This window comes from Pempheris klunzingeri, chromosome 15 (assembly GCF_042242105.1).
Source record: "Pempheris klunzingeri isolate RE-2024b chromosome 15, fPemKlu1.hap1, whole genome shotgun sequence".
Classification (NCBI taxonomy): Eukaryota; Metazoa; Chordata; class Actinopteri; order Acropomatiformes; family Pempheridae; genus Pempheris; species Pempheris klunzingeri.
In genome coordinates this window covers 10,659,211-10,684,026 of record NC_092026.1, presented here as the reverse complement: position 1 = coordinate 10,684,026, position 24,816 = coordinate 10,659,211, and the positions used below count along the sequence as shown (strand labels likewise).

At 41.1% G+C, this 24,816-nt stretch overlaps 1 protein-coding gene across 1 annotated transcript in view; it reads left to right on the top strand.

Moving 5' to 3' along the window:
* Positions 1 to 24,816, top strand: part of adgrl2b.1 (adhesion G protein-coupled receptor L2b, tandem duplicate 1) — an 82,702-nt gene that overhangs the window by 40,275 nt on the left and 17,611 nt on the right. Inside the window, exons 5-11 of the mRNA XM_070844557.1 lie at positions 1,743 to 2,543; positions 12,806 to 13,105; positions 15,041 to 15,141; positions 16,697 to 16,882; positions 22,255 to 22,438; positions 24,038 to 24,160; positions 24,488 to 24,693. Of these exons, the coding sequence (XP_070700658.1) occupies positions 1,743 to 2,543; positions 12,806 to 13,105; positions 15,041 to 15,141; positions 16,697 to 16,882; positions 22,255 to 22,438; positions 24,038 to 24,160; positions 24,488 to 24,693 (1,901 nt within the window). The remainder of the gene's footprint in view (positions 1 to 1,742; positions 2,544 to 12,805; positions 13,106 to 15,040; positions 15,142 to 16,696; positions 16,883 to 22,254; positions 22,439 to 24,037; positions 24,161 to 24,487; positions 24,694 to 24,816) is intronic.

The following is a 24,816-nucleotide window of genomic DNA, read 5'->3' as shown; positions in this document are numbered from 1 at the left end:
GGCTCATTTAAGAGTTTGGTCTGTAACATTAGCACCGTGTCATGTTTTACGTGTGTGGGCGAGCAAGTTTGGAATCAAGTTTTGATTTGTGTTTATAAAATTTGAACAAATTCCACCCTCAGCCAATACATGCCAAAAACAACTCCTGTACTGTTTCTCTAAGAATGATATCCATCTAAATATGACTCGGAGGATTTTTTCCCCTGCCACTTAGGAGAAGCATTTTTAGAGGGATTTATTCTGCTTTTACAGTGGCCAGTGCATTATTATGTTGGCAGTTAAAGACTGTAGGAATGAAAAGTTTAATGTGCTGGAAACATGGCACATAGCTTGTCTCCAGCCATAACCTTGTCTGTTTTTATATCCTAGGATGAGAGGCCGCTTCACTAACAAACACTCTTTTTTTCCCTACCCTTTCTTCCCCAAGCAGCCCTGCAGTTCATCTCATGGTCATATCCTCCAACTAATTCTTCTCTTTGTACCTGGTAGTTGACTCATGATAACCTTTCTCTCCCTTTTGCACTCTTTTTTGCTTTCTTTTCCAATGCCTGAAATAGAAGTGGAACAAAAAGGTAAATGAGTGGTCTGGTCCCCCCCTCCCCCCCTCTGGCTCCTTGTTCTGTGGTGTTGACAGCTCCCCTCACGTCTCCTCCCCCTCCTGATTGCCTCTCCTGTCAAATGCTAAACCCATAGGAGGATTGTTTGCACCCATGGAGTCCAAATGAATTTCAAAACAGAATTTCAAATGACATCCACGGTCATCGAATGTAGTTTTTTTCTCACACTGTGAAAGAAAACACCAACTGTTCGGTGTTGATTTGTTCCAGGGACTCTTGCCTAGCACTGTATCAACCCTTGAAGAATGAGTGGTTGTGTGTACATATATTCTTATTTGGCATAGTCATAGTTTGCTTGGCCCAACTTCTGCTGCACCCATAGCACGTGATGTGAAATAGCAGTGATGGCTGAGTGAGTTTGGCACAGACTGAAAAAAAAAAAGTTTGAAAGGAAAACAAGAATTCACTATGTCTCTTGTTATCCAGAACCAATTAATTTAAAACCGTCTAAATGGGAACTTTGCCATGGCCTCCCTCACCCATCAGTGGTTACTCTTGTCTTTTGCCACAGAAGTAGTGAAAATCCTTTACCACTGTTGTTCGATCTATCCCCCAATGTCCACTTTCATTTTACCTCTGCTTTGCTGCCGCCACCACCATTGACAACCTGTTGTTCACTCTTATCCCAAGATGTGAAGTCTGTTCCCTTATCATTTTGGTTTATGACCTCAGTCATGTCAGTATGCATGTGCAGTGTGTCCATATACTCAGCTCTTCATGTGGCATTTGACGTCAGAGACAGGCTGTTTTTTAAAGAAGCGTGACCTCTACTTTTTTCCATTTCCCATATCTTTCATTTGCAGGATTTTTACCTTTTTGTTCACATTTTATTTTGTTTTGTCCCTGTTAGGATATAGCAGCAGACCCTTGAGATGCAAGGTTTCTTAACGTCACATTTCTCATTCTGAATAATCGCCATGACACTTTCATTTTTTTCTTTTTCTCCCTATTCATTAGCAATAGTACAAAAGCACTAGTTAAAAGATTCCTCCAAATTCACAGTCCCTGATCTTTTTGTCCTGCACTTGAGTTGTACAGCAGCGAGACTGATGCGTTTCAAATGTTACATGCGTCTGAAATATTTTGCCTTACTGTATTTTGTTTCACTTTCTTCTCTGTCACTAGTTTTCATTTGTCCCGGGACTCTGAAGGGTGTAGGAGCCGCCACCTTCCTGTTTGAGGCGGAGCAGCAAGCGGGGTCGTGGTGCAAAGACCCGCTGCAGGCCGGTGACAAAGTCTTCTTCATGCCCTGGACACCATACCGCACTGACACCCTCATCGAATACGCCTCTCTGGAGGACTTCAGAAATGGTCGCCAGACGACCACCTATAAACTGCCGCACCGTGTTGACGGGACAGGCTTCGTGGCCTATGATGGTGCTATCTTCTTTAATAAGGAACGCACTCGCAACATTGTCAAATTTGACCTGCGCACTCGCATCAAAAGCGGTGAGGCTATTGTTAACAATGCCAACTATCACGACACCTCACCTTACCGCTGGGGTGGCAAGACGGACATCGACCTGGCAGTAGATGAGAGGGGCCTCTGGGTAATTTACGCCACGGAGCAGAACAATGGGCGCATTGTGGTGAGCCAGCTCAACCCGTACACTCTCCGCTTTGAGGCCACATGGGAGACAGCATATGACAAGCGCTCTGCCTCCAATGCCTTTATGGTGTGTGGCGTGCTACATGTGGTGCGCTCAACCTACGAAGAGAACGAGAGCGAGGCCAGCAGGAGCCAAATCGATTACATCTACAACACCAAGCTGAGCCAGGGCGAATACACCGACATTCTCTTCCCCAACCAGTACCAGTACATCACTGCTGTGGATTACAACCCCAGAGACAACCAGCTATACGTGTGGAATAACTTTTACATCCTGCGCTACGACCTTGACTTCGGGCCACCAGATCCTGCTGAAGGTAAGAGCTCCTTGACTCTTCATGTTTAGTTCATTATCATTGTCTAATTGTTCCATTGTTTGGTTGCAATGTGGCAGGCCACAGATGGCTGCCTTTCAGCTTTGGATGCTATTCTGGTGTGATAATGAAAAAGAGGGTTGTGTTGGTCTTTGGGAAAGGACAGAGCATGAGGCAAGCTGAAGCGCTCATCCTATCAAATTCTCTAATCTCAGGCTTTGTCCTAAACCATTCTGAATATAAAATATTATTAGTATTATGTATGAATACACACAACACACACACATATATGTATATGTATATAATGTACATATCCTCTCCTCCTTACCTTGGGTTTTTAAGTTGTGTTGCCATGGCTACTTCATCAACTTTGCTGGAGCCATTTTTTTGCAATAGATCAGGAGATAATCACTATCCTATTGTGGCATAATATTTCTCAAACCACCAGACTGAAATGTGTGTAAGTTATGCATGCCCTGCCGGGAGGTTTCTGTGTGTGTGCTGGCACCAGAGCGGCTTATGAGGACAGAGAATTCACAGTACATTTGTGCACAGTAATGTGCAGGGGAAATCTGCAGAAGTTAATATAAAAAAATTCACTGCATATATGAGGGATTGATGGGCTCATTAACATGTTTTTAATATTTTGTAGAACAATGGAGCTCTATCAAATAGAGCAATAAGATTTATCAGGATTTAGCTGCACAGGCAATACTGTACTTAGTGTAATCAGTTGGTTAGTTAGTTTTAGTCTTAAAATATCACCTGGCTTATTCTTTAACCTGACAATTAGGGATTTTCATAGTGTGGTAAAAAATAATGTTTTTGTAAATCTTTTAATTTTCCTCTAAGAACTGTGCAAAGGCAGGGAGCTGTGCACAAAACAAACACTTGGGTCTTTGTTAAACAAAGCTGTAGTTGATTTGCCCCACCCACGCTCCGACAAACATCTACTGACAGCAGCCAAATGCTCTGTCCAGACATCATCAGGAACATCACTCTCACACACGCTAATCCAAAAGAAACTTCTCCACATTATCTTAAAAGGTGACTAGTTTGCATCCCTGTCCTCTATGGTCACCACGTCCTTTAGTTTAGTCTCCAGTTTAGTCCAATCTTGTACCTGACTTTTTTTAACACTGGACAAGTAGGCAGTAATATGATGCAGCTGAATGGAGTAAAAAAAGTTACTTCCCATAAATTAATAGTGGAGGGAGAAAAATCGATTCACTTTAGTGTTGTGATTTTCTTTCACGATTCCTTAATGCCTGAATTGATATTTCAGCTAATGCAGAGGTGGAAAGAAGTTACCACATTTATTTAAGTACACCCCCTAACCCCCCCATGTTGGTGTAGATAAACACTGAATACAACAATCAAGTGGTTCAGAGAAAGCAAAGCATTTTCTAACCCAAAAGTCTGCTGGGAAGTCTGCACTAGCTTGATGAGAAAGATGTGAAAAAGTATATATATTTAATTTATTTCATTGTACATCTGCATTGTATTTACTACTTTTCTATGCCGTATAGCAATATTCTGCTGAAATTAAAGACTAAATTGATTCTAGAAATGTATTATTCAACATTTTCCGTATACATTTTGAATCGGCACCCAAATATCGAATTGGGAGATAAGCATATCATCCCAGCCCTATAAACTAAGCTACATACCAGCTAAAAAAGGTAGCTTTACTCTGAGCCTTTCCTGCTCAGGTAACAGAACGTAGGCGAAAACCCAGGGGAGGTGTTTGCCTGGGCTAACCCCCTTCACTTTTCTAGCTGCTGGAGAGACAACACTTCTCTCAGTCATGAGAAGTAGTGGCATTTATTAAATGACACTATGTAGCCGATAGTGTTCATTTACCATCAGATTGACAACTTACTGCTGACCTTTTCCTCTGCTCTGCTCGCATTCATAGTCACTTTTCTGCTACTCACAGTTTCACATTCGCTTAACCACACACTGGCTATGCTGCGTAGATGAGAGGGAGGATTTTAACTGAGTGAACACAGGGGAAACACTGCATGGTGAATCAGGGTAGAAGAATAGCTGGAAATGAGAGATCAATTACAGTGAAGGATCTTGTCAGGCAGCTACGGGGCTTAAATTAATCTGTGAAGTGCTGAGAGGTGGCATACGTGTCATCAGACAGGGACCTTACATTAAAGTGATGATGGGCTTTATTACCTGACTGCATCCACCTTACCCCACAGAGCCGGGCTAAGCCTCCTGTATGAAGTGGAGAAACAAGAAACCTGACCTGACTTCATGTTATGTTAGGGGCTTAGGTTGCCCCTGAGCACTGGTGTGGATTAGGTTATGATTTTTAACTTCTGGATGTTGGGGAGGGGTTTCCAAGGGGGGGAATCTGAATCTTGACCTCAGCTCAGGGAGGGGGACTGGTGTTGATGTCCCAATGGTGGTTGCGTGCTCCTGAACTCTAACCTCTTGTCAACGCGCCTGTTTGTTTCCCTGGAATCTCCATAGCATGATAACTCAACACCCAACAGCGGCACCAAGGTTGTGTCTGTTTTGCTGAACAACCAAAGCCTCAATTAAAAATATGTTAGAGGAAATATGAAAAATACTCAAACTTAAATGAGTTCTCCATGCATGCAAACTGCCTGCTCAACTGTTCAAGTCCTGATGTATGTAAATGTAATTAACAACTGAATTATCATAATTACCCTCCTTGTCTCAAAAGAGGCTCAGGGAGTGGGGGAAAGTGGCCATCACAGAGCATTTTCAACGAAGGGTTTAATGTGCTCTCTCAGCCACTGTAATGCCTCGGTAAACATAAATGCCACATAGGCTTAGCGTTGCCTCTTGCTGCAGGAACAGTGCATTTAATCAAGGAACTCAACAGAACATAGTTGTTGATTTCACTCATTATTCTAAGTACCCGTTTCCTGCCACTGTTTTGTTATTGGGATCCAATCAGAAATGCGTCCTTGTAGCAGAACCCGTTCATTTGGATCATTAAGTGTGTTTTACGGGAACATTTTTAAATGTTGCGAGCTCAAGAAGGAGGGAAGAAGTATTTCGAGATGCCACGACCAGTAGCATCATGTCGGGCCTTGTGAAAGGTACTTGAAAATAATTGGTTCTTGTTTATTAGGTTTTTTTCAGATCTGCACCTTTAACTTCTTTACTGTGTAGCTATTAGGATTTATTGCTGCCCATGATATGGCGTTGAATTAAACAACCTATTCTGCAGGATAATCTAATGGTGCTGAAATAATGTCTCTCTCTCTCTCTCTGAAACTGAGGGGCACTTGAGGCGTAAAGGAAATTAATTGTGCCCATTAAGATTCATCGACCAAGGAGTGAAGTTACCTCGAACACCAAACTCAGTGTATTTCTCTGCTTTGTAGAAGTCATGTAACACAATGAGCAGCTGTGTCCTTTTCTGTCACAGGCATCAACCTTGGCTGTAATGCTCATCCTAGAGAGGCGCTGAAGTGCTGGATAGATTAGGGGTTTATATTAAAGGAGTTTTAGCAAAGTGATCAAAGTAGAAAATAATTTACCTTAGCAACATGTTGGTATTTCCTTTAAGTCTTGTAATTTTGTAACACCACAGGTTCTTTAATTGTAGCCCTGGTTGAAGTGGTTAGTTAAGATCATTCCCATTATTGATCTCTCTGCTTATTGTTCCAAACAATTCACATGCATTTAAAGAAAATGTCTATGCTCTGCTAATGCGTTGTGAACACAAAACAGCAATGATCAATACTCAGAGAGTCCACCTCCTCAGAGGTCTCTCTAAAAGAGGTGCATGCCAATAAAAAGCACACTTTAATGCCCGTCGTTACAAAACTTGGAGGGACACCGGCAATGTCTTCCCTGTGATGTGCAAAGGCATTAACTGATTTCAGTCCAATGAATTCAAAAAACCAATCAGAAGAGCCAGTGATTGCCAAGAGCATTTCAAACTAACAGGGAGAGAAAGGAGAAAATTAATTTGTCTTTGAGGTAGCATTGATCTGAGGCCGTAAAGACGAGAGGCAAAAAAATTAATGGCTTTGTCCGAAAGGCTTTGCCACTCAGCTTAATCTGTAGCAGTGAGCACAAGTGGGCTCTGAGCCGAATTGAAATGTCAAGAAAAAAACACAATTTCATATACAGCATGCCACATGATAGGTATCTATCATCACAAAGCTGATGTTATTTTGCTCAGACATTTTGTGGCTAAACCCAGCTGTGAACTTGCGGCTCTTTGGTTTACTTTTATATCCCCGAATGACGCCTCCAGGTGAGCCTTCAAGGAGGAGGACATTTATAGATGTATCATGGACTAAGCCTGTGTTCCACCCTGTGAAGCATGATGTTCTGCATCAAAAATAGAGGCTGGAGTAAAGGTGTCAGGAGATTAGGTAGAGCTTTAATTGTTCGGCTTATTGCATGGATCAACGCATTTATGGAAGAAAATTGTTTGAGTGGACTTTACAGGCATAGACGACAGAGACCTTTGCCGTGTTTTTACTGTGAGAGTATTTCTGTGTGCACATATATCTTCCTGTCTGCATGCGTGTGTCTTTATCGTGAGCTGCTTTGCCACCTTTCTCTGGCTCAGGCCGTCTAGTTGTGACTGCGCTATGTCTGCTGCTCCGGAGTGCTTGGTTTCAGGCCTCATAAATTACCCCACACAGACACAGGATATGTCCGGCAGAGCTTTTTCTGTCTACTGCTTTTTAAAGAACGAGTGCCAATAAAGCAGTGAGCCCCGCAACAATTTCTTGATGGCTTGAGTTTTTTCATTCAGCAGAAGTAATGACACATTCCACACCATTGGATAAGAAACTGCACATGATTTGTCTTGTGGACTTTTGCCTTCCATGCCAGGCTGTATGCTCCAGTTCATGTAGGCCTGAATGGAGGTGAACAGCGTGAGTGCATATAAACAGCCTAATGTAAAATTCATGTCTTGTGGGATTTGTTTCTCTGTCATTAATTACCAGCACTGGCTCCAGGTAAAGAGGCAAAAAAGACCAACTGTAGCTCTCACACAGTCTTGTTATTGAGTCAATGAATGTGAAGACACATGGGCATATAAAGACCCACACACATGGAGTCACACCATGTCTTACTCATTGGGGGATATTGGACATCATTAGTGCGGCAACATGCCCATTGGTTGTAGCAAAAGTGTGACATTTTGGGAAATACATTTATTTGCTTTCAAGGGGAGAATTAAAAGAGAGAATCGATACCACCCTCATTTCTGACTGTAAATACGAAGCTACTGCCTGATGCTGGTTCGCCACTAATTAATAGTGTTGGGCAGTCCTGCATAACTGAGTTAGGTGTTACAGTAATGTGGTTACTTTTTTCAGTAACATGTAGTGTAAAAGATTCCAGCGTGAAATTCAGCATTTACATTACAGTTACATTACAATACGGGCTCGGTTGTTTTATTTAGAGATGATATTAGTTTGGTCTCTGTGGTTCCAGTTCATGGACGTATTATGAAAACTGGATATGGGACCAAAGATGGCACCTCTTCAGTCCAATGGGAATTGCTCGCCTGGAGCTTGTACCAAACATGTTCTAGCTTCTCTGTTTGGTTCTGTGTTATGTGACCCACTTAATATGCCCAGTAGTGTTAATCCCATCATGCCTCTATGACTCATACATACAGCGGTGAAGTAATTGATTTTTTATTATTTCGTCTTTTTTTTCTCGCTCTTACAGTCACGGTTTATGTAGAAAACACTTTTGGACGGTGTAATATTGCGAGCAGCCACTAGGAAAAATGTGTCGTATCTAGTCCTTATGATCCTGTGAAGAAACTGCCCTGGACGTGTCAGCCAGTTTGTACCAAAAGAGGAGAATTGCTACTGTTGCTTCAAAGTTGTCTAATGTGCATGTTGCATGTTTGCTAATGTTCACCATTGCACCAGTAATCCTGCATTCAAGAACCAGCTGGTTTTGTTTAGAGAAGCTATTAATTAGATTTTATGTAATGAATGATTAAGAAATTTTTTGATGCTTTGATACCAGAATTAATTAATTAAAATATTTTATTTTGTGTTACAATATGTGCCGGACATATTCTTGGCTTGGAGCAGTTGCAAGGCGTCCAGTTGAGACTCAAGGAAGTTATTGTGCCTGGCCAGGAAATAGTCTGGCACCCACCATAAAATGACAACGTTTTTACACTTTGTTTTTTTCCACAATAATTAAATAAACAAGATACAATGTGATATTCAGTGAGCTTTCGGGCTGCTGATAGTTGGACTTTGCTCTCTTTGGATGAAGCCAGGCTGTCTCCTATCTTCATGCTAAGCAAAGCTAACCATTTGCTGGATATAGTCTTATATTTGCCATGCCATATAACAACCAATCAACAATAGGAAGTTTGCTCACAATTTCATGTGGTTTAGAAATAGGGTTCTTTGTGCATCCTCCATCACCAAGCAGCTGAATCAGGTGATTCTGAGTTTGAGGACGGCAAACTTCCAAGGGAAAAAAGGAGACTGGAGCACAGTGATTGATTTGCATCCTTTAATAGTGCAAGCATGCACTTTTTTAAACTGAGCTCTGCCTATTTAATATTCCCTTTCAACTATATATGTTGTTATTGTACTGCGAGGATTAGCCTTATAACTGATTTATCTTCAAAATTGAAACCACTTAAAGCAGCTTAATTTAGCTTACAGTTGTCATTGCTTTTCCCTAATAGCAGGTATTAGGCAGCTTACAATCCATTTATCCTGACGTTTGTATGGTCAGGTAGGTAGTTTTTCCTGCTCTGATTGTATGTGTGCAATACAAGATAAAAAAAGCTCTTTTAATGCTGCATTGCAAGCTGCAAAAGCAAGGACAAACAGATTATCTAGGTCGTTGATCATCTGATTATGGTTTCATATTTTTTGTCATCTTCCTCACAGATACGTAAATGACTCTTGGGGGCTATAAAGTGATAAAACTAATTCTGCTTCATCTCTGATGTCTTGATTGATGATTTTGCATAATGATTTTCCGTCCTTTTAGCCCTGTTTTAATTTACACGCTCTGTTTAGACTCTGCTGACAGCCATTTTTCAAGTATTCAATCTCGAACTCTTCCATTATTTACAAGAGGTATTATTACCTTACAGCATATGGCAACAGTATGCCTTTGGTGTCAGATTGCCCATAAAGAGTGACTTCACTGCCTCTTGAGAGAAATGGTAGCTAATTGGTACAGCCCTCTCTTTGTTGAGTGCTATCAGAGGACATAGAGCTCTTACTGGATGGGAATTTGCTCTTCGCAATCAAAAGAAAATTGTCGCTCGTCTGGTGCAGAGGCATCGAAAGAAGCCCAGAAACGCATCGACACATTATTGATGTAGTATTAAATAGATATGTAATATATTTAATGCTCTTGATGTTCTTCACAACCACACTCTGATTAACCAAGACTTGCTGACTGAAAATATCCAAAAAGACGTATCTTGTCTTTGATTGTAAAAATCACTTCTGAATGAATCTCATAATTAAAGTGATATGATTTCATAATTCTGCCTTATAGGGCTAAGTGTCTCATAGCATGAAATATTTTGATGATGAAAAAAAGTTTTTCATTAACTAGAATGGAATATTTCGTCCTAATAACGTTTTATCAACATTCGATTTCGAATTTAATCTACCGCATATTTTTTCAATCAGTCGATTAAGATGTCAGGAAATAGTGAAAAATGCCCATGACAATACCAAGACACCCAAGGTGATGTCTTCAAAACTTCAAATAGTTTTTTTGTCTAATCAGTAGTCCTAAATTGTCAAAGAAATAAATCAAAACCCTGTTCTTAAACTGGAGCCAGAGAATATTTGGTGTTTTTGCTTAAAAAATCTTGTCAAAATAATTATTGGTTTTCTGTCCTTCGACTCGGCTAAACGTTTCAGCTCAAAAGGGAAAGCTTGATCATTTAGATTCACCGACAAATTATATTTTTAGGATTGGTAATAATTTGGAAATGCATGTGTATGTAAATAAATATAAACAAAATAGAAAGATCAAGAATTACATCGTTGTTTAGACAAGTAGCAGAGCAGAGATGATTAGCTGTTTCATCCACTAATCAATCAACAGAAAATTACAACATTTGAATCAGAATCCGATGACAGGTGGTTGGTTGTTTGGTCGCTGTTTGTCCTTATGATGCAGAATATATATGCTATTAAAAAAAGAAAACAGTATAACAATGAAATACTCAAAACAAATGCCAGGGCCGAATTAAAAAAAAAAAAGAAAAGAATCTGGATACTATATGATAATTTGCGGTGAGATGTGGGTGGTGTAGGGCTTTGGACTCTTAAGTAGGAGCAATATGGTCTCAGGAGCAGGTTAATCAAGTGATGCACGCATGGTGTTACAGGCAGATGCATATTAGGGCTGCTATCAGCCCGTGGAAAAGCAGAAGTTTGCTCAGGTATGGAGAGGTTTAATATTCTGAAACCTAATTACACTTGCCCTAGTATTGCATTATATGCATATATTGAATCAACTGAGTCAGCCTATGAATCATCTCACATTTCCAGAGTCAATAAAAAATCTTCACTGCCAATACATAATATATTTGAATTTATTTGAACACTTTAAATCTGGCATTGTTATTATTATTGTTTTGGATAAATAACTATATAACAGTTATTTATCATTTTAGGACAAAGTGAATGTTTTTTCTTTTAATCAAATGTATTTCTGTGTATATCTTTTATAAAAGGTAAAAGGAGGAATCCTGTGGCAGTCCTGTTTTCCACTAAGAAATGAAATAAGACATTTCTAATTATCTCAGATCCTTTTCTTGGACTGCCTCTGCAATCTTTTTGTTGTTTTTTTGCCAAATTTTGTTATTCTTTCCTCAGAGTGAGTCTAAACACTTTCATAGCTGTTGGTGCTAATTGAAGGCTTCATGATCATCTGCTCATGCTAAGCACACATGTCAGCTGTTGCTTTTGCAGCCAACCTGTGAATGTCTGGGTGACAGACACACAATGACTGAATGAGTGTAAGGTAATTAGCCAGGCCTCCTGCCAGAAGAAAAAAGGTTGCTAAGTAAAATGTCACAATTGAGCCTTGCTGTGGAGTGGTTTAGGGTTTACTTGCTTGTATGGCGCATCACAGAACATCGTTCCCTCCCCGCTGTGGCCTCCTGACCACATCGCTAGATATCTGCTTTGTAATAAACTCAGATATTTCACTGGGATGAAAAGCAAAGATTCCCCTGACTGGCTGATTAGTGTGAAATGTGAAATGTGGCTTTGTCACCAGTCTCTCTCAGGAAATGGAGATATGTGTCTGATGATGGAGTGTCAGATAGTATGATATTGCATTTTCCCAGAAGCACCCAGGGAACCTGAAGACAACACTATAATGCCTTTCACAACTACAGACCTCATTGAGAGAAGCTGCTTTTATCTTCAAATACAATCAGGTGGTAGTGGGTAAAAATGTATGATCATTCATGCAGGAGACTAGCTCCATGTATCCATGTAGACACATGCACATACACACAACCATTCACTGTGTTTTCTTTTTTTATTCATATTGGCTATTCATACTGTATAAAATTTATGGATTTCCTATTTCTGCTCTCATTTCCCAGTTATCTCCAGGCTCTCAGCGGCAGATATCCATCTGCGAGCATGTGGTGGTTTTAAGCATGAACACACCTTAGCAATGGAGCAAACACAAGTGCACTTGTGCACACGTGCATGTGGACATTCACACATACATATGCTTCCAGGGTAGGCATGGATTGAATACAGTGGAATCGCATTATTGCTGATGTATGGTTTTTTGCTTGGAGCAGTGTAGTTCTCCTTCCGCTCACCAGCTTTATCAGAGTGAGAGAGATGAACCAGGAAGAAAAAAGTAAAATGCAAGCAGGCTTTGTCTTCATTGTTGACATTTAATCAGCCCAAGGTACTGAATCAATTGGAAAGAAATCACTGCTGTGTCAAAGGATGCCACCACCACTGCTGGTCTTATTTATTGGCTAAAGTAAAGTAAAAATGGCAGGTGATAGATAGAGTGTCACATCGGCAGGTTTGCCTTGATTTTGTTTAGTGTACAAGCAGAAAAGAGGTGAGGTTATGAGTGAAAGCTGCACAAGGATTTTTATTTCCAGGAATTATGGGCGGCAGTAACTCAAGCAATACCAACAAGCCACGGGACTCAAAACAGTTGCAATTTTCCCACTGCTGGAAACGGCAGGAGTTCAAAGCAAGGACATTTATGACTCGAGCTCTAACAGCTTCGCTCCTCTCTCATTGCAGTGCCAACCGTCGAAGATTCTTCCTTCTCGTCATCCATCCCCAAGACCACCTCAGTGGTCGCCACCACCACTCTGTCCACTGTGAAGGGGCAGGGTGACACCACAGTGGCAGGAGCAGATCCAAGAGATGGGAGGGACCCGTTCGAAGACAATCGTGGCTCAGGTACAGCAGAGCCCACTGTGCCTGAGCTGCCACCAACACCCAGACGCTTCTGTGAGGCTACCAGACGGAGAGCCATCGACTGGCCCCAGACCCACACTGGAAACACAGTGGAGCGGCCCTGCCCCAAAGGGACCAAAGGTAGGCCTGCCATCTGGTGTGGAAACCAACATTTCTTTTAATTTACACTGTATGCCACAAGTACTTTCAATTTATTTATTTTTGAGTCATTTTCAAAAACAGTGCTGTGTCATAAAAATACAATCCAGGTACAATGCATGGCAGAGTATGCAGCTAAAAACTAGAAACGTGGTGTTTCCAGTGTGTGGGTTGTTTGGGGAATTTCTCATGTTTCTCAAGTATGGAGTCTGGGAGTTAATTAGCTTAGCCTAGTATGAACACTGGAGGGTCGTTGCCAGCTTAAAAGTCCTCTAAAGCTTACCAATTAACATAAAATGTATATATTTTATAAATAATACATTTTTAAGCTTGTTACACAATCATATGCATATCTCATGAAAAACTGGACTTAAAACAGATGAGTCTCCACTGTGAGAAATACTGCATCAGCACACGTTTTGAACAGCCATGCTCAGAGAACTGAAGCACAAATACCAGCGCATTGACCACTCATCATGAATATTATAACAGCAAGATGACCAGCTGATCCCAGAGCGGTGTGGAAGAAAAAGGTCTAATGAGAGGAGCAGTCAGTATTTTTCAGACTGCTCTCATTTTCTTCCAGCTTCAGCAGTCCCTCATGTTTTACATTACACCATAAAACTGGTCAGATATTTCGTAGCACTTCCCTGTTGCTCAAACGCCAGGTCAGTAGTATTTGGTTGTATTAGCCTGCTCATGTGGTTCTACTATTTTTTTCATCTTGTGTAAGTCCAGCTATTTTTAATCGTTTTGATTTTTCGCTACTAAACTCAGCCCTGTAGGGGGTGAGCACAGATAGTGTTTTTTTTCTCTTTTTTTCATTACCAATCAAGCACTTCAAAGAGCGCCTCAGAATCACACTTTCAGCATACAACTGATCAGGAACAAAGCTTCAAAGATCCTGACAAAATATGTTAAAATGGCTCAGGTACTTTATTTTTGCTTATTTAGGTGCTATTTCCTTCTTTGCCTCTATGCACCGAGTCTCTGATATTTCAGCCAGAGGGCATGTCAAATTTGAAACCGTAATCTATTGTGATCACAGCCTTTCACTCTCCCGAAAAGAGGTAACACGGCTCTTTTTTTAATATAACACATTGTTCCTGTTTATGTGTAATTTCAAAACTCATTTTTTTTCTGGCAGTGAGAGCGCACGGAAGGAAAAAAAATAATTCTGTTGCCCATATCCCCTCTAAGAAAGCACAGACAGCAATGTAGATGATGGACTGTATTTGGAAAAACATAAAACTCCACCAAAGTCCAGTGCCTACTGATTATCTTAATTACACCCAGACAGTATATTCACAGCCATCTCTCACTTTTAAAATCACAGCACAGGAACATTGTGGTGATGGTCTCTACAACAGTGCAGCTAACAATAATACTCATACGGGAATCTCACACAAGTTACCTTAACACCCCATCAGGGAGACTGACAGCACTGTCAAAATATGAAGCAGGGCTATTGGAGGATGAAAGCAAGAGAGAGAAAATGCTTTGGCTGTGGGGGTGAAAAGTGAGTCTTCAATTACATTTGTTGTTGCTGTTGTCAAAGACGAGGCATTCATTAGGAGTGATAGTATTTTATTTGCATACAAAGTATGGGCGCATTTAAAATGTTTACAGTTTTGAAATATGTTTACAGGCAATAACAAACCAGAGTCAACTTTTTTTTTCTGTCTGTTTCGTCCAAGCTATGTAAGAACCGGATGTTTCAGCATCCCTTCTTTTGTGCATGTGTGTGACTGTATAAAGCTTGCATGCTTTGAAATTGTTTGGAAATGGTTGTTCCTGCCGAACAGTTAGTTTCTTGCATCAGAGAGTCCGTATGAATGAAGGCTCAGCAGGAGAAACTGTATTTGAGCAAGGTTTTGGCTTCCCTCCAACTGTTATGTTTATTCTGTGGTACTGCAGGCATCGCTTCCTTCCTCTGCACTGTGGCAGGGACCTGGTGCTCCAAAGGCCCAGACCTCAGCAACTGCACCTCCCACTGGGTGACTCAAGTGGCACAAAAGGTAAAACAAGAATGTCTCAGTAACAAAATATAGCAGCAAACAAACACATAACAAGACTAAAATCAAACTAGTCGCAATTTTTGACCTTTTTTTTTTTTGCTTGGTTTATTTTCCTTTCTGGACATGGGTTCATATCATGAAAATACTGTTTTTTTTCAAGTGTAGCTAAAATATAGTGTGGTAGCAGAAAGAAACGAGCTATCATCTGGAGTAAGTGCCAAGTTCTGCAGTCAGTTACTGAGAATCAAAGAGCCAGAGCTTCTTTCTTCACTGACTCATCTGCTTTGATGTTCAACAGTCATGCAGGTAGAAAACTAATTTAGCAAACAGATAACACTTTCAGTAGCCTGAACGGATCACCATTTCTTAGCGTTGGCAGTGGACATTTTTGGAACTGTGGGCATGACTAATTTAAAAATGGTGTCCCAATTCCATACTATGCTGCTAATTATACACAGGTTTTTGGAAAAGTCTAGAAAAATATAAGTATACTAAAACATCAAGATGATTTACTGTGGATACTGAGTGTTTGACACAATTTTCTCAAAATGCAGTGCACAAAGAAAATATAAAAGCTACTCTCGGGTGCAAAGCATTCAAATAAATTGTAGATGAATAGATAAACAGCTCCAAAATGCTCTTAGTGAAACAGTCATTTAGTCCATGTTGGTACAATGGACTGAATGAGAAAACCTCACATTATCCCAATTTAGAGACGTTCAGGCATTATTTCAAAATGGTTGCACCAATTACAAGCCTTGTAGCGGCAAAGGGGAAAGTGGAGCCTTGGGTGGCTATTTTTTATTTTTACATACAGTGCATTGATGTAAAATTTTATTTAAAAGTAATTGCCCTTTAGATGTAATGTTTTTTTGCAGCCATTATGCCACCGGTTTGTAGACATTTCTATAGGTCTTTTTGCCAAGTGGGAGATATCGCAGCTGTCAGAAATTTCTGATTTGGAATTACACCTTGGAGGCTAAATGTTATGAATGTTTTTCCCACTCGGCCACTCGTAATTATGGTCTGTTATGATAAGACAGGAACACTGCATTAGCTATCTCTTTGTGAACTTTAATTGGCAGTTGAATACCAAAGTTGCATTTTGATGGGTGTCTGTGCATGTATTGCTTCATTTCCTCTTAGCATTGAATAGAAAAGTACATTGATTTCTTGTGCACATACTGTGAATGCATCGCACCGTGATGTATATAATATGTACTGCATAAAATTAGTGCAGAATGTGTATTTGGGTCACAGCTCAGTCATGGCTGGTTTGGGGAACCAAATAACGCTTTATCGTTATTGACAGAATACTGGGGTTTTTGTTCTTTTCTCCAGCTTGTGTGTTACACTAATGCTATTATGTCCCCATGTTAAACATACAATCCCTGTGTTTGCATTCATTCTGCACACAATGACTTGTTTCCTTCTGAACAAGCACTGTTGCAATGGATTATGAGTCTGAGATACATTATTTCAGCTTCACGTTGCAGAACCATCTCAGGCCTGCCTCACCGATGCTTCCCTGACACCCACTTGTTGCTGTTTTTAGATTCGAAGCGGCGAAAATGCAGCCAACTTAGCCAATGAGCTGGCGCGCCACACACAGGGTCCGGTGTTTGCCGGAGATGTCAGCTCCTCTGTGAAGCTGATGGAGCAGCTTGTGGATATCCTGGATGCTCAGTTGCAGGAGCTCAGGCCCAGCGAGAAGGACTCAGCCGGACGCAGCTTCAACAAGGTACTGTGAAATTCCTGTTTGGCCTCGACTTTGTTCCCCTTTTGGCCAACTCAGCATGACTCAGGACATTCATTAGCAGGACACCTACTAACACACAAACACAAACATGCGCATGCATTCACTTACACGCTCACACACACACACAAGCACACACAGTCATGGATATACACAGTTTTAGGTGAGGGGGCTAGTGAGGCAGGTCTGGCCCTGAGGGGAAGCTCATTCCTCCCCAGCTCCCTGGTAATTACTGACTTTGGAAACACAGACTCACCTGGCAGTTCTACCTTAAAGGAGCTAATAGCCATGAGCCCGCCACCAACACAAAGAATAACTCTTCATTGCTGACAAGTGTGGAACTGCTCTCCCCTGGAGCTTCTGCAAGCACTAAGTGAGAAAAGAGTAGGCCTAGGATATACCTACATCTCTCAGCTGCTGGCAGTCCCATGGAGAGATGAGTGACAGTTTGAAAAATTACATTATTATTCAGACTTCCTCAACAGCAGTTGCTCTGTAAACAAGGTGATTTTCACCAAAACGACGGCCATCGCTTGTGCCTTAATGTTCAGATAGCTACATTGCTATTGAGTGCACGTGAAGAGAAGAGTTGACGGGTTTGGACATCACAACACCACCGTGTGCTTGGCTGACAACAAGCAATAGTGACAGGAGTTAAAGGGCAAATCATGCAAACCACGCTGCTTTGATTTTACAATTAATTTTTTCAATCGTTCCAGGAAGCCATTGATTTCCATTCATTCCTCTATGATATGAGAATCTATTAGGGGACTTGCTCAAGTTGTGCAATCATTCATAGTGAACATCAAGTCTGCATTCATTTTTGTCAAAATCACATTAGTCCTGCTTGTAAATGCAGCTTAATTGCTGTTTGAAATACTGCACTACTCTCACAAAAATGAATGCAGACAGAAAGCAGGTTACTTTGAGAAATCAGGCTATGCAAGAAGTCAGACAACGCTTTAAATGCACCATAGTAACCTGGTCACTGTAAAGTCCACAATGATCTCACTGCCGTCATAGAGGTAGTATCTGCAGCCTTTTCTGTGCACATGCGTGCTCATAAAGAGCTGATTAGAAACCCAGTTACCCATATACATGGCCAAGAAACCAGCTTGTTCCAAATCAGGTTTTTCTAATCCCCTGCCCTGATTATGGAAACTGGCTTTCTCTTTTTCATGACAAAGAAATCAGGTTACTGTCGACCGCAACCTTATATGCATGTACTGTAAGCGCATGTAAGGCCAACTTGAGATGGTCTGCCAAAGGATTTTCATTCTGTGAAAGCCAATGGAAATTTGCAAAGAAAGGAAAAAAATGCACATGAAAATCTAAGACTACACAGCATTCATTAGAAAATGAACAGCAAAAAAATGTTATGTGCAGTATACATGATTTGTCCTTAAGCCAAAACTTGCAAAAGCATGGTTATGTCCTATTCCACAAATCAACAAGTAAATAGTGGTGTCCATGGGAGCAATCTTGTCTCGGTTGAAGAGACATTGGTTTCCTGTGTGTGTTTGCAAGAGGCATTTATGATGTAGAGGTTGTAATCTGGATACAAAGAACATTTCATCTCTTTGTTCTCCAGTTTTGTGTGAGCGCTACAGTAAGTGATTTTCTACGGTTTGACTCCATTAAGAGGAGAAGGAGACTTATTTAATGCCAAGAGACCAACCAAGGGTTTTTAAGAAGAGCTAGTGCTACATTATTCTCTCTATACCATGAAATACAAATGACCTCCTCCCACATTGTTTATCTTCTCAATGTATTTTAAAGCATCACTAATGGGAAGCATCAGAATCGAGTCTCAGCATTATTTCTTCCTCACTGCTATGCATTTCTTACCTTCTACCGCTCACTATTCATATTCATATTTAGAATTCAAACACAGATCACCCAGACAGCGTTCAGAGCTGTTGCATGACTTTAAAGTTGTGGTTTATAGACCTGTGCCTTTTTTTCTTTTCATTAATTCTGTGACTTATGGTAAGTAACATGATTTAATGTTTCCTACTTTCTTACCATCTCTTTCTACGATCTTTTGTGCTCGATCCTCTTGTTGTGTGGAAAAGCTTCAAAAAAGAGAGAAGACATGCAGGGCATATATGAAGGTATACCTACTACTATAGGCTTTCCATGTTGTTGTTTTTTTTACCCCGATCCCTAACCAGCAGCATGCAGCTCAGTCTGTCTCTTTGTCCTTGACTGCTTTGTTAAAGTGTGTGCCGCTTCCTCATCTAGCCGTCTATTCTCTTGTCCTCCTGTCCATCTCAGGATGCCACCATCAATATCACTCCATCTTTGTCCTGCTTTCCCTCCTCTGTGTACTATCGTTTGTACATCTTTCTTTCATTTTTCTTCTCCCCTCACCCCTCCCTCAACTCTTTCTCTCCGTCCATCTCTCTTGTCGGCTTTTCATACGTTATGTGAATAATTGCCTTCCCACGGTCGTAATTGCACCTCCCTGTCAGCCAGAAGTGTGATCAAAGTGGCAGTGTGCTCAATTTTCACTTGCTTACATTGTACAATTTCTAGTCTCCCTTGTCCCCTTAGCAAAAAAAAAAAAAAAAAGAAATCTTCTCTCCCGCAGTTGTGTTTTACCTGTGAGACTAATTTCTGAGCCCATTAATATGTTTGTGTTCCACTCTGATTTTTCAGTCTCTCTGTTAAACATTTTGCTTTTCATATGCTGTGGCAGAGTTTATTTCCTCGGGTAGGCTCTGCTGAAAGACAAGAGCATGATGTAAATACTCGGGAGGAGATACCTTGCACAGCGTAATACAAGTGATCTGATTTTGTATTTCTCATGGGGTCTTTCTATAAATTTAGATTGTTTTTACATGAGATTTCTTACTATATATTTCTTACTATATATATATATTTCTTACTTTGTTCTAACTAATAGACTATATATAAGAAATGGACATAGCCACTGTGACATCACCGGTTGGTTTGTGGACCGCCGTTTTGAAGCCTCGAGTTTAGCTTTAAGTGCATTGCCATCTTGGTTTCACTGACTTCACCATCTCAGTTTTATTGTCATCATCATCCTGGTTTGTGGGTCCCAGAAATGACGTTCATTCCACCAAGTCTGTCTCTGATCGGTTGATCACAAGATGATCCAGCCCTAAAGCATGCTGCTGTCTTGTCTATTTGAACCATAATTTACAAAAGGAACATCATGCTGTATTGAAGAAGAGTCAACTAGTGACTAAGACTACTACTGTGTAGGATGTGTCTACTGAGGTAATAAATCAAGTGAGAAGTGGGGTAATTTTGTCATAGACTTCCATACAACCGGACTTCTTTTTGCAACCAGTAGAGTCGCCCCCCGGCTGGCCATTAGAAATAATTCGAGTTGAATGCACTTTCACATGACGCTACATCCTCTTCTTTTATACAGTCAATATTCCAACTCCATACCCCCAGATTTTTTCAAATTTGTAGTCTTAAGACCTAATCGATGCTGACATCACTTGAGCCACCAAAGACTTTATACAACTTATGCCACATAGTACTTCCAAAGACCTACAAACAGACTTTGATGTGTAAAAGTCATATTTCTAAGCCATCATCAAGTCATCAGTTGTACCTTGTGTTTAGTGCTAATTTGGTAAATGTTAGCACATCAGCACACCACACTAAGATGGTGATTGTTACACCATGTTACATCAGTTAGCATTGCAAGCGTGAGCATGTTAGCATGGTGACTTACGCATTTAGCTCAGTAGGACTACTATGCCCACAGCCTCGAGGAGCTGCCGTGGCTCTTAGCTTGATTTTGTCACCATCACATCATTCGACCTCCGCTGTTGCATTTGAAGTCAGTGCTGCTTGAGTGTTTGCTGGCGTGTTTGCTGAGCCCTCACCGTTTGATTCTTTTCCCTGGCTATAACAAGCCATGGGGGTCCCTTGGTAGCACCACTGTGATTTGTAAAGTGACCTCTACCCAGGCGAGAATTAAAGAGGATTCAATCAGAACACAGATTCTTCCTGTTTTACACAAATTAGAGGCAGACAACTTTTTTCTCCCTTTTGGATTTCATGGGTCCTTTGAGGATGCTTCTCTGGGGGGGAGGGGTGACCACTTAGTGTCTGTCTGGTTGTAATGGCTCCGACCCTGTAATAGCCACTATTCTGTCTCCCCCATACACACACACACACTTAACTCCCATCATAGTCACAGCTCGCAAGCTTCCAGTTGCCGGCAAGGTCAGAGCCGCAGAGATTGATTTCTGTGCTCCGGCCTGAGATATAAAGACACGCTGAGAGCCCTGTGTCTGGATACAGTCATCATTGCTGTGGTTAATATGAGCTCAGTGGTTAAATGTTGCGGTTAATCATATATTGGTGCTGACTTTGGTTGATCCCCTTTCTTGTTATTCCAGGCAAACGGATAATCCTGTCTGTGGTCAATTAGTGTTTTGGATAATCACAGCTGTGACTAATTGGTACAGTGAGCAAGGGCTTGTTGTGGTTAATTACCGTTATTGTAGTGGGCCTTGCTGTGGTTAATGGTACCTATAGTTAAATTGTCACTCTGATTTATCACACCAAGGATTCTGAATCTTTGCACCACAACTGTCCATGTTTGGTGGGATTTTAGAAAGTTCGTGACGTTGTGGTCGATTGTGTGAGGCAGGAGTCATGAACTTACCCTGCCTGGGTCAAAGGAAATTCTTGTTTTATCAACATATGATACTTGTGCTGGGTTAGTGGAATGTTTTGCTTACTTACTGCTTATCAGAAAGCAGGAAATGAAAGGATTGCCATTGAAAACAAGCTGAAATTTCCCCCAATTTTGACTCAGACAGCCACTCTGGACATGGATTTCATGATAATGCCCCCTTTCCTTCAGGAGAATTGTATTCAAGGTCATTATGGGCAGATCCTGTTAGGGAAATAAGACTATTGTTCATGGTGATAATTGTTCTTTTGGAAAGTAGCTGCTGAAATTCAGGAACTGGGAAAGCAGCATTCAGTGAAGGGAAAAAAAAAACATTTGGTTTATATTTCTGTTTCCCCTCAAGCATTTTTACATTATTCAATAAATACATTGGTCCATAGGAGGCTTCCTCAGATTAGGTCTATTTTTCATAAACAGAATACAAGATATTACATGCTGCATTTTTTAACATCATTATTATTCTAGTTGCCCTTGACTTCCTTGAACCCTTGTGTCTTCAGTCAGAGTGATCTTGATATTTCAGTGTCAGTCGTTGTTGCTGCTGTCACTGTTAGCCATGCATGCCCTTTTTATCATTTGCTGCCCAGTCCCCGCTCATTGTTATTAAACTGAAGTTATGATGGGAGGAAACAGCAAGCTGACATTTCACTTGTCTCCATGGATACAGGCAATTGTGGACACTGTTGACAACCTCCTGAGGCCGGAAGCTCTGAAATCCTGGAAAGACATGAATTCCACAGAACAAAGTCACGCCGCCACTATGCTGCTGGATACCCTGGAGGAAGGGGCATTTGTCCTTGCAGAAAACCTGATTGAACCGGCGATCGTAAAAGTGCCTGCAGAGAATATCAGTAAGTTTCTCCCCAATAACTATGATAACAGATCAGACTATATGTACACATCTGTCAGTCACAGTTTACGATGCTGATGGCTGTTTTTCTTTTTCGCTGTGTATCACCTCCCAGTAAAATAGTTTCTGACTGAGTGACTGAGTGGTAAAACTGTCTCCAAGGTGACTGTGAGGTTTTTGTACCTGGACAGCTGTTTCCTCAAGGAGAATATGATCCTAGGACTGGACACATCTTGCTGACATCACAATACAATAATGGTTTGGTTAAAAGAAGCAAGCAGATGGGGCCTCACAGACAGATTTTTAGCAACATGATCTTATTCATTTCAGTCACCTTTGTGCAATGAACTGTCATATTTCTGCTCATAGCTCTTTGTTACTATGGTTTTGATCTCTGACTCACCCTTTTGTCTTATACCTCACTGATTTTTAATCTTTTTCCCACATAGCAGTGTCACCTCATTGAGGTTGTGCTGCAAGATGAACTGGCCAGACCTCTCGGGGAAAACAAAGAAACCAATTGAATGGCATTGTTCCATTCAAACAGCACTCTATCTGTTCTCTCCAAGCCTTTCCCATTAAGTGGTAGTTAGCTAAGCTGATAAGGACTAGTTCCTCTGTCTCTACGGAAAGCACTGATTAATACGTTGTGTAATATGCTGTATATTGGCTACTTAATCACCACATTCAGGCAGTTTTTATGAGCTTGTCAAGCTCTCACTTATCTGTGCAATAGAGATAATATACCAGCAGAGAAACATAAATACAGCCATATGAGGAAACTCACAACCTCAGAGAACAGCTTACCTGACCTCCCTTGAAGATTTAAAAAAAAAATGTGAAAATGATTGTTGCTCCTAATTAGCAGTTTGTCGAAGCCCAAATGGTACCTCGAGGCAGGCATCAATGGCAAGATGGGGGAAAGGGAGGGAGAGAAAGAGAAAAGGAGAGAGAGAGAGCTAAAAACAAGACAGAGGGGGAGAGCTACCAGAGAACAATTCCTCACATCCGTCTGTCAGAAGCCATCTATCTGAGGAAGTGAGGCCGTTACTGATGGGAGGGAGTGTGCTGATACGTGTGTCCTCCTGACCCTTCAGTAATTTCACACATCAAAGGGAGCACCACCCAGCAGCTGGCATACCGGAGAGAGGGGCTGCAGGAATTTGGAGGATTTTCAGAGATTTGCTCGTCGAGCCCAGAGTTATCTGAACCCACAGGGGAAAGAAAAAGTAAAAGTAAAAGCTCAATGATATTTTTGATCCTATGAATATTTGACATTCATGCTGCAGTAGACCGTATGCTTGCATTTGCTCATCCTCTATCTCCGCCCCTGTTGTTATTTTTTCTTTTGCTCTTTCCTCCGAGGCTTTCACAATGCCAACAAACAGCTTAGTGACATGGTTTTTAAAATAAATGACACTCTACAGGGTCTTTCCAATAAGATTGTATTCTGTTACAGGCACAATGAACCACGAGTCTTCACACATGCCCTGCTGGGCATTTACGGTACGGCTTTGTGTAATGCTTTTGAAATGCTGCACATGCGTAATACATCTTTCTCTCTCTGTCTCCCTCTTTCTTTTCCCTCACCGTCTCTCAGTGTTGGATGTGTACGTGTTGAGCACTGATGGTCAGGTGCAAGACTTCAGGTTTCCTCAGACAAGCAAAGGTGGAGCGTCTCTTCAGCTTTCGTCCAACACGGTCAAAGTCAACAGCAAAAATGGTGAGAAAAGTGCTGCTGATACATTTAATCATGGTTAAGTTTGACCTTTTCTTTAATTTACTAGGTTGTTTCAGAAGTTGACTGATGACATAAAATTCTTTCTTGTGGACGTTGTTGTCTTTTCAGTATTTATACTAAACTAAGCTAAAGGCTTGCTGGCTCTAGCTTCATATGTAGCCTATGTACAGGACAGCTGTATTGATCTTCTTATCTACCTCCTAGCAAGGAAGTGGATAACCTTTAGTCTAAACATGTGTAACTATTCCTTTACTTTGCTTGTTTATGCGCCCTCTGTATGTCTGATGGTTTAATTATTGCCGCTTGTAGGTGTAGCCAAGCTGGTATTTGTGCTCTACAAACACCTTGGTCAGTTCCTGAGCACTGAGAATGCCACACTGAGGGGAATGGGGGACCTGAACAAACGCAACCTCTCCCTCACCGTCAACTCCCACATCCTGTCAGCTTCTATAACCAAAGAGTCAAGTCGTGTGTTTGTGGCTGACCCTGTGATCTTCACACTGGAGCACCTGGATGTAAGACTCCCACACACACACACACACACACACACACCACACTATAGAGCCAAGCTGTAAAAATACTGAGGCAGCTGCACAGCCTTTTGCAGTGAATGTCGAATGCAGTGCTTTGATTTACTA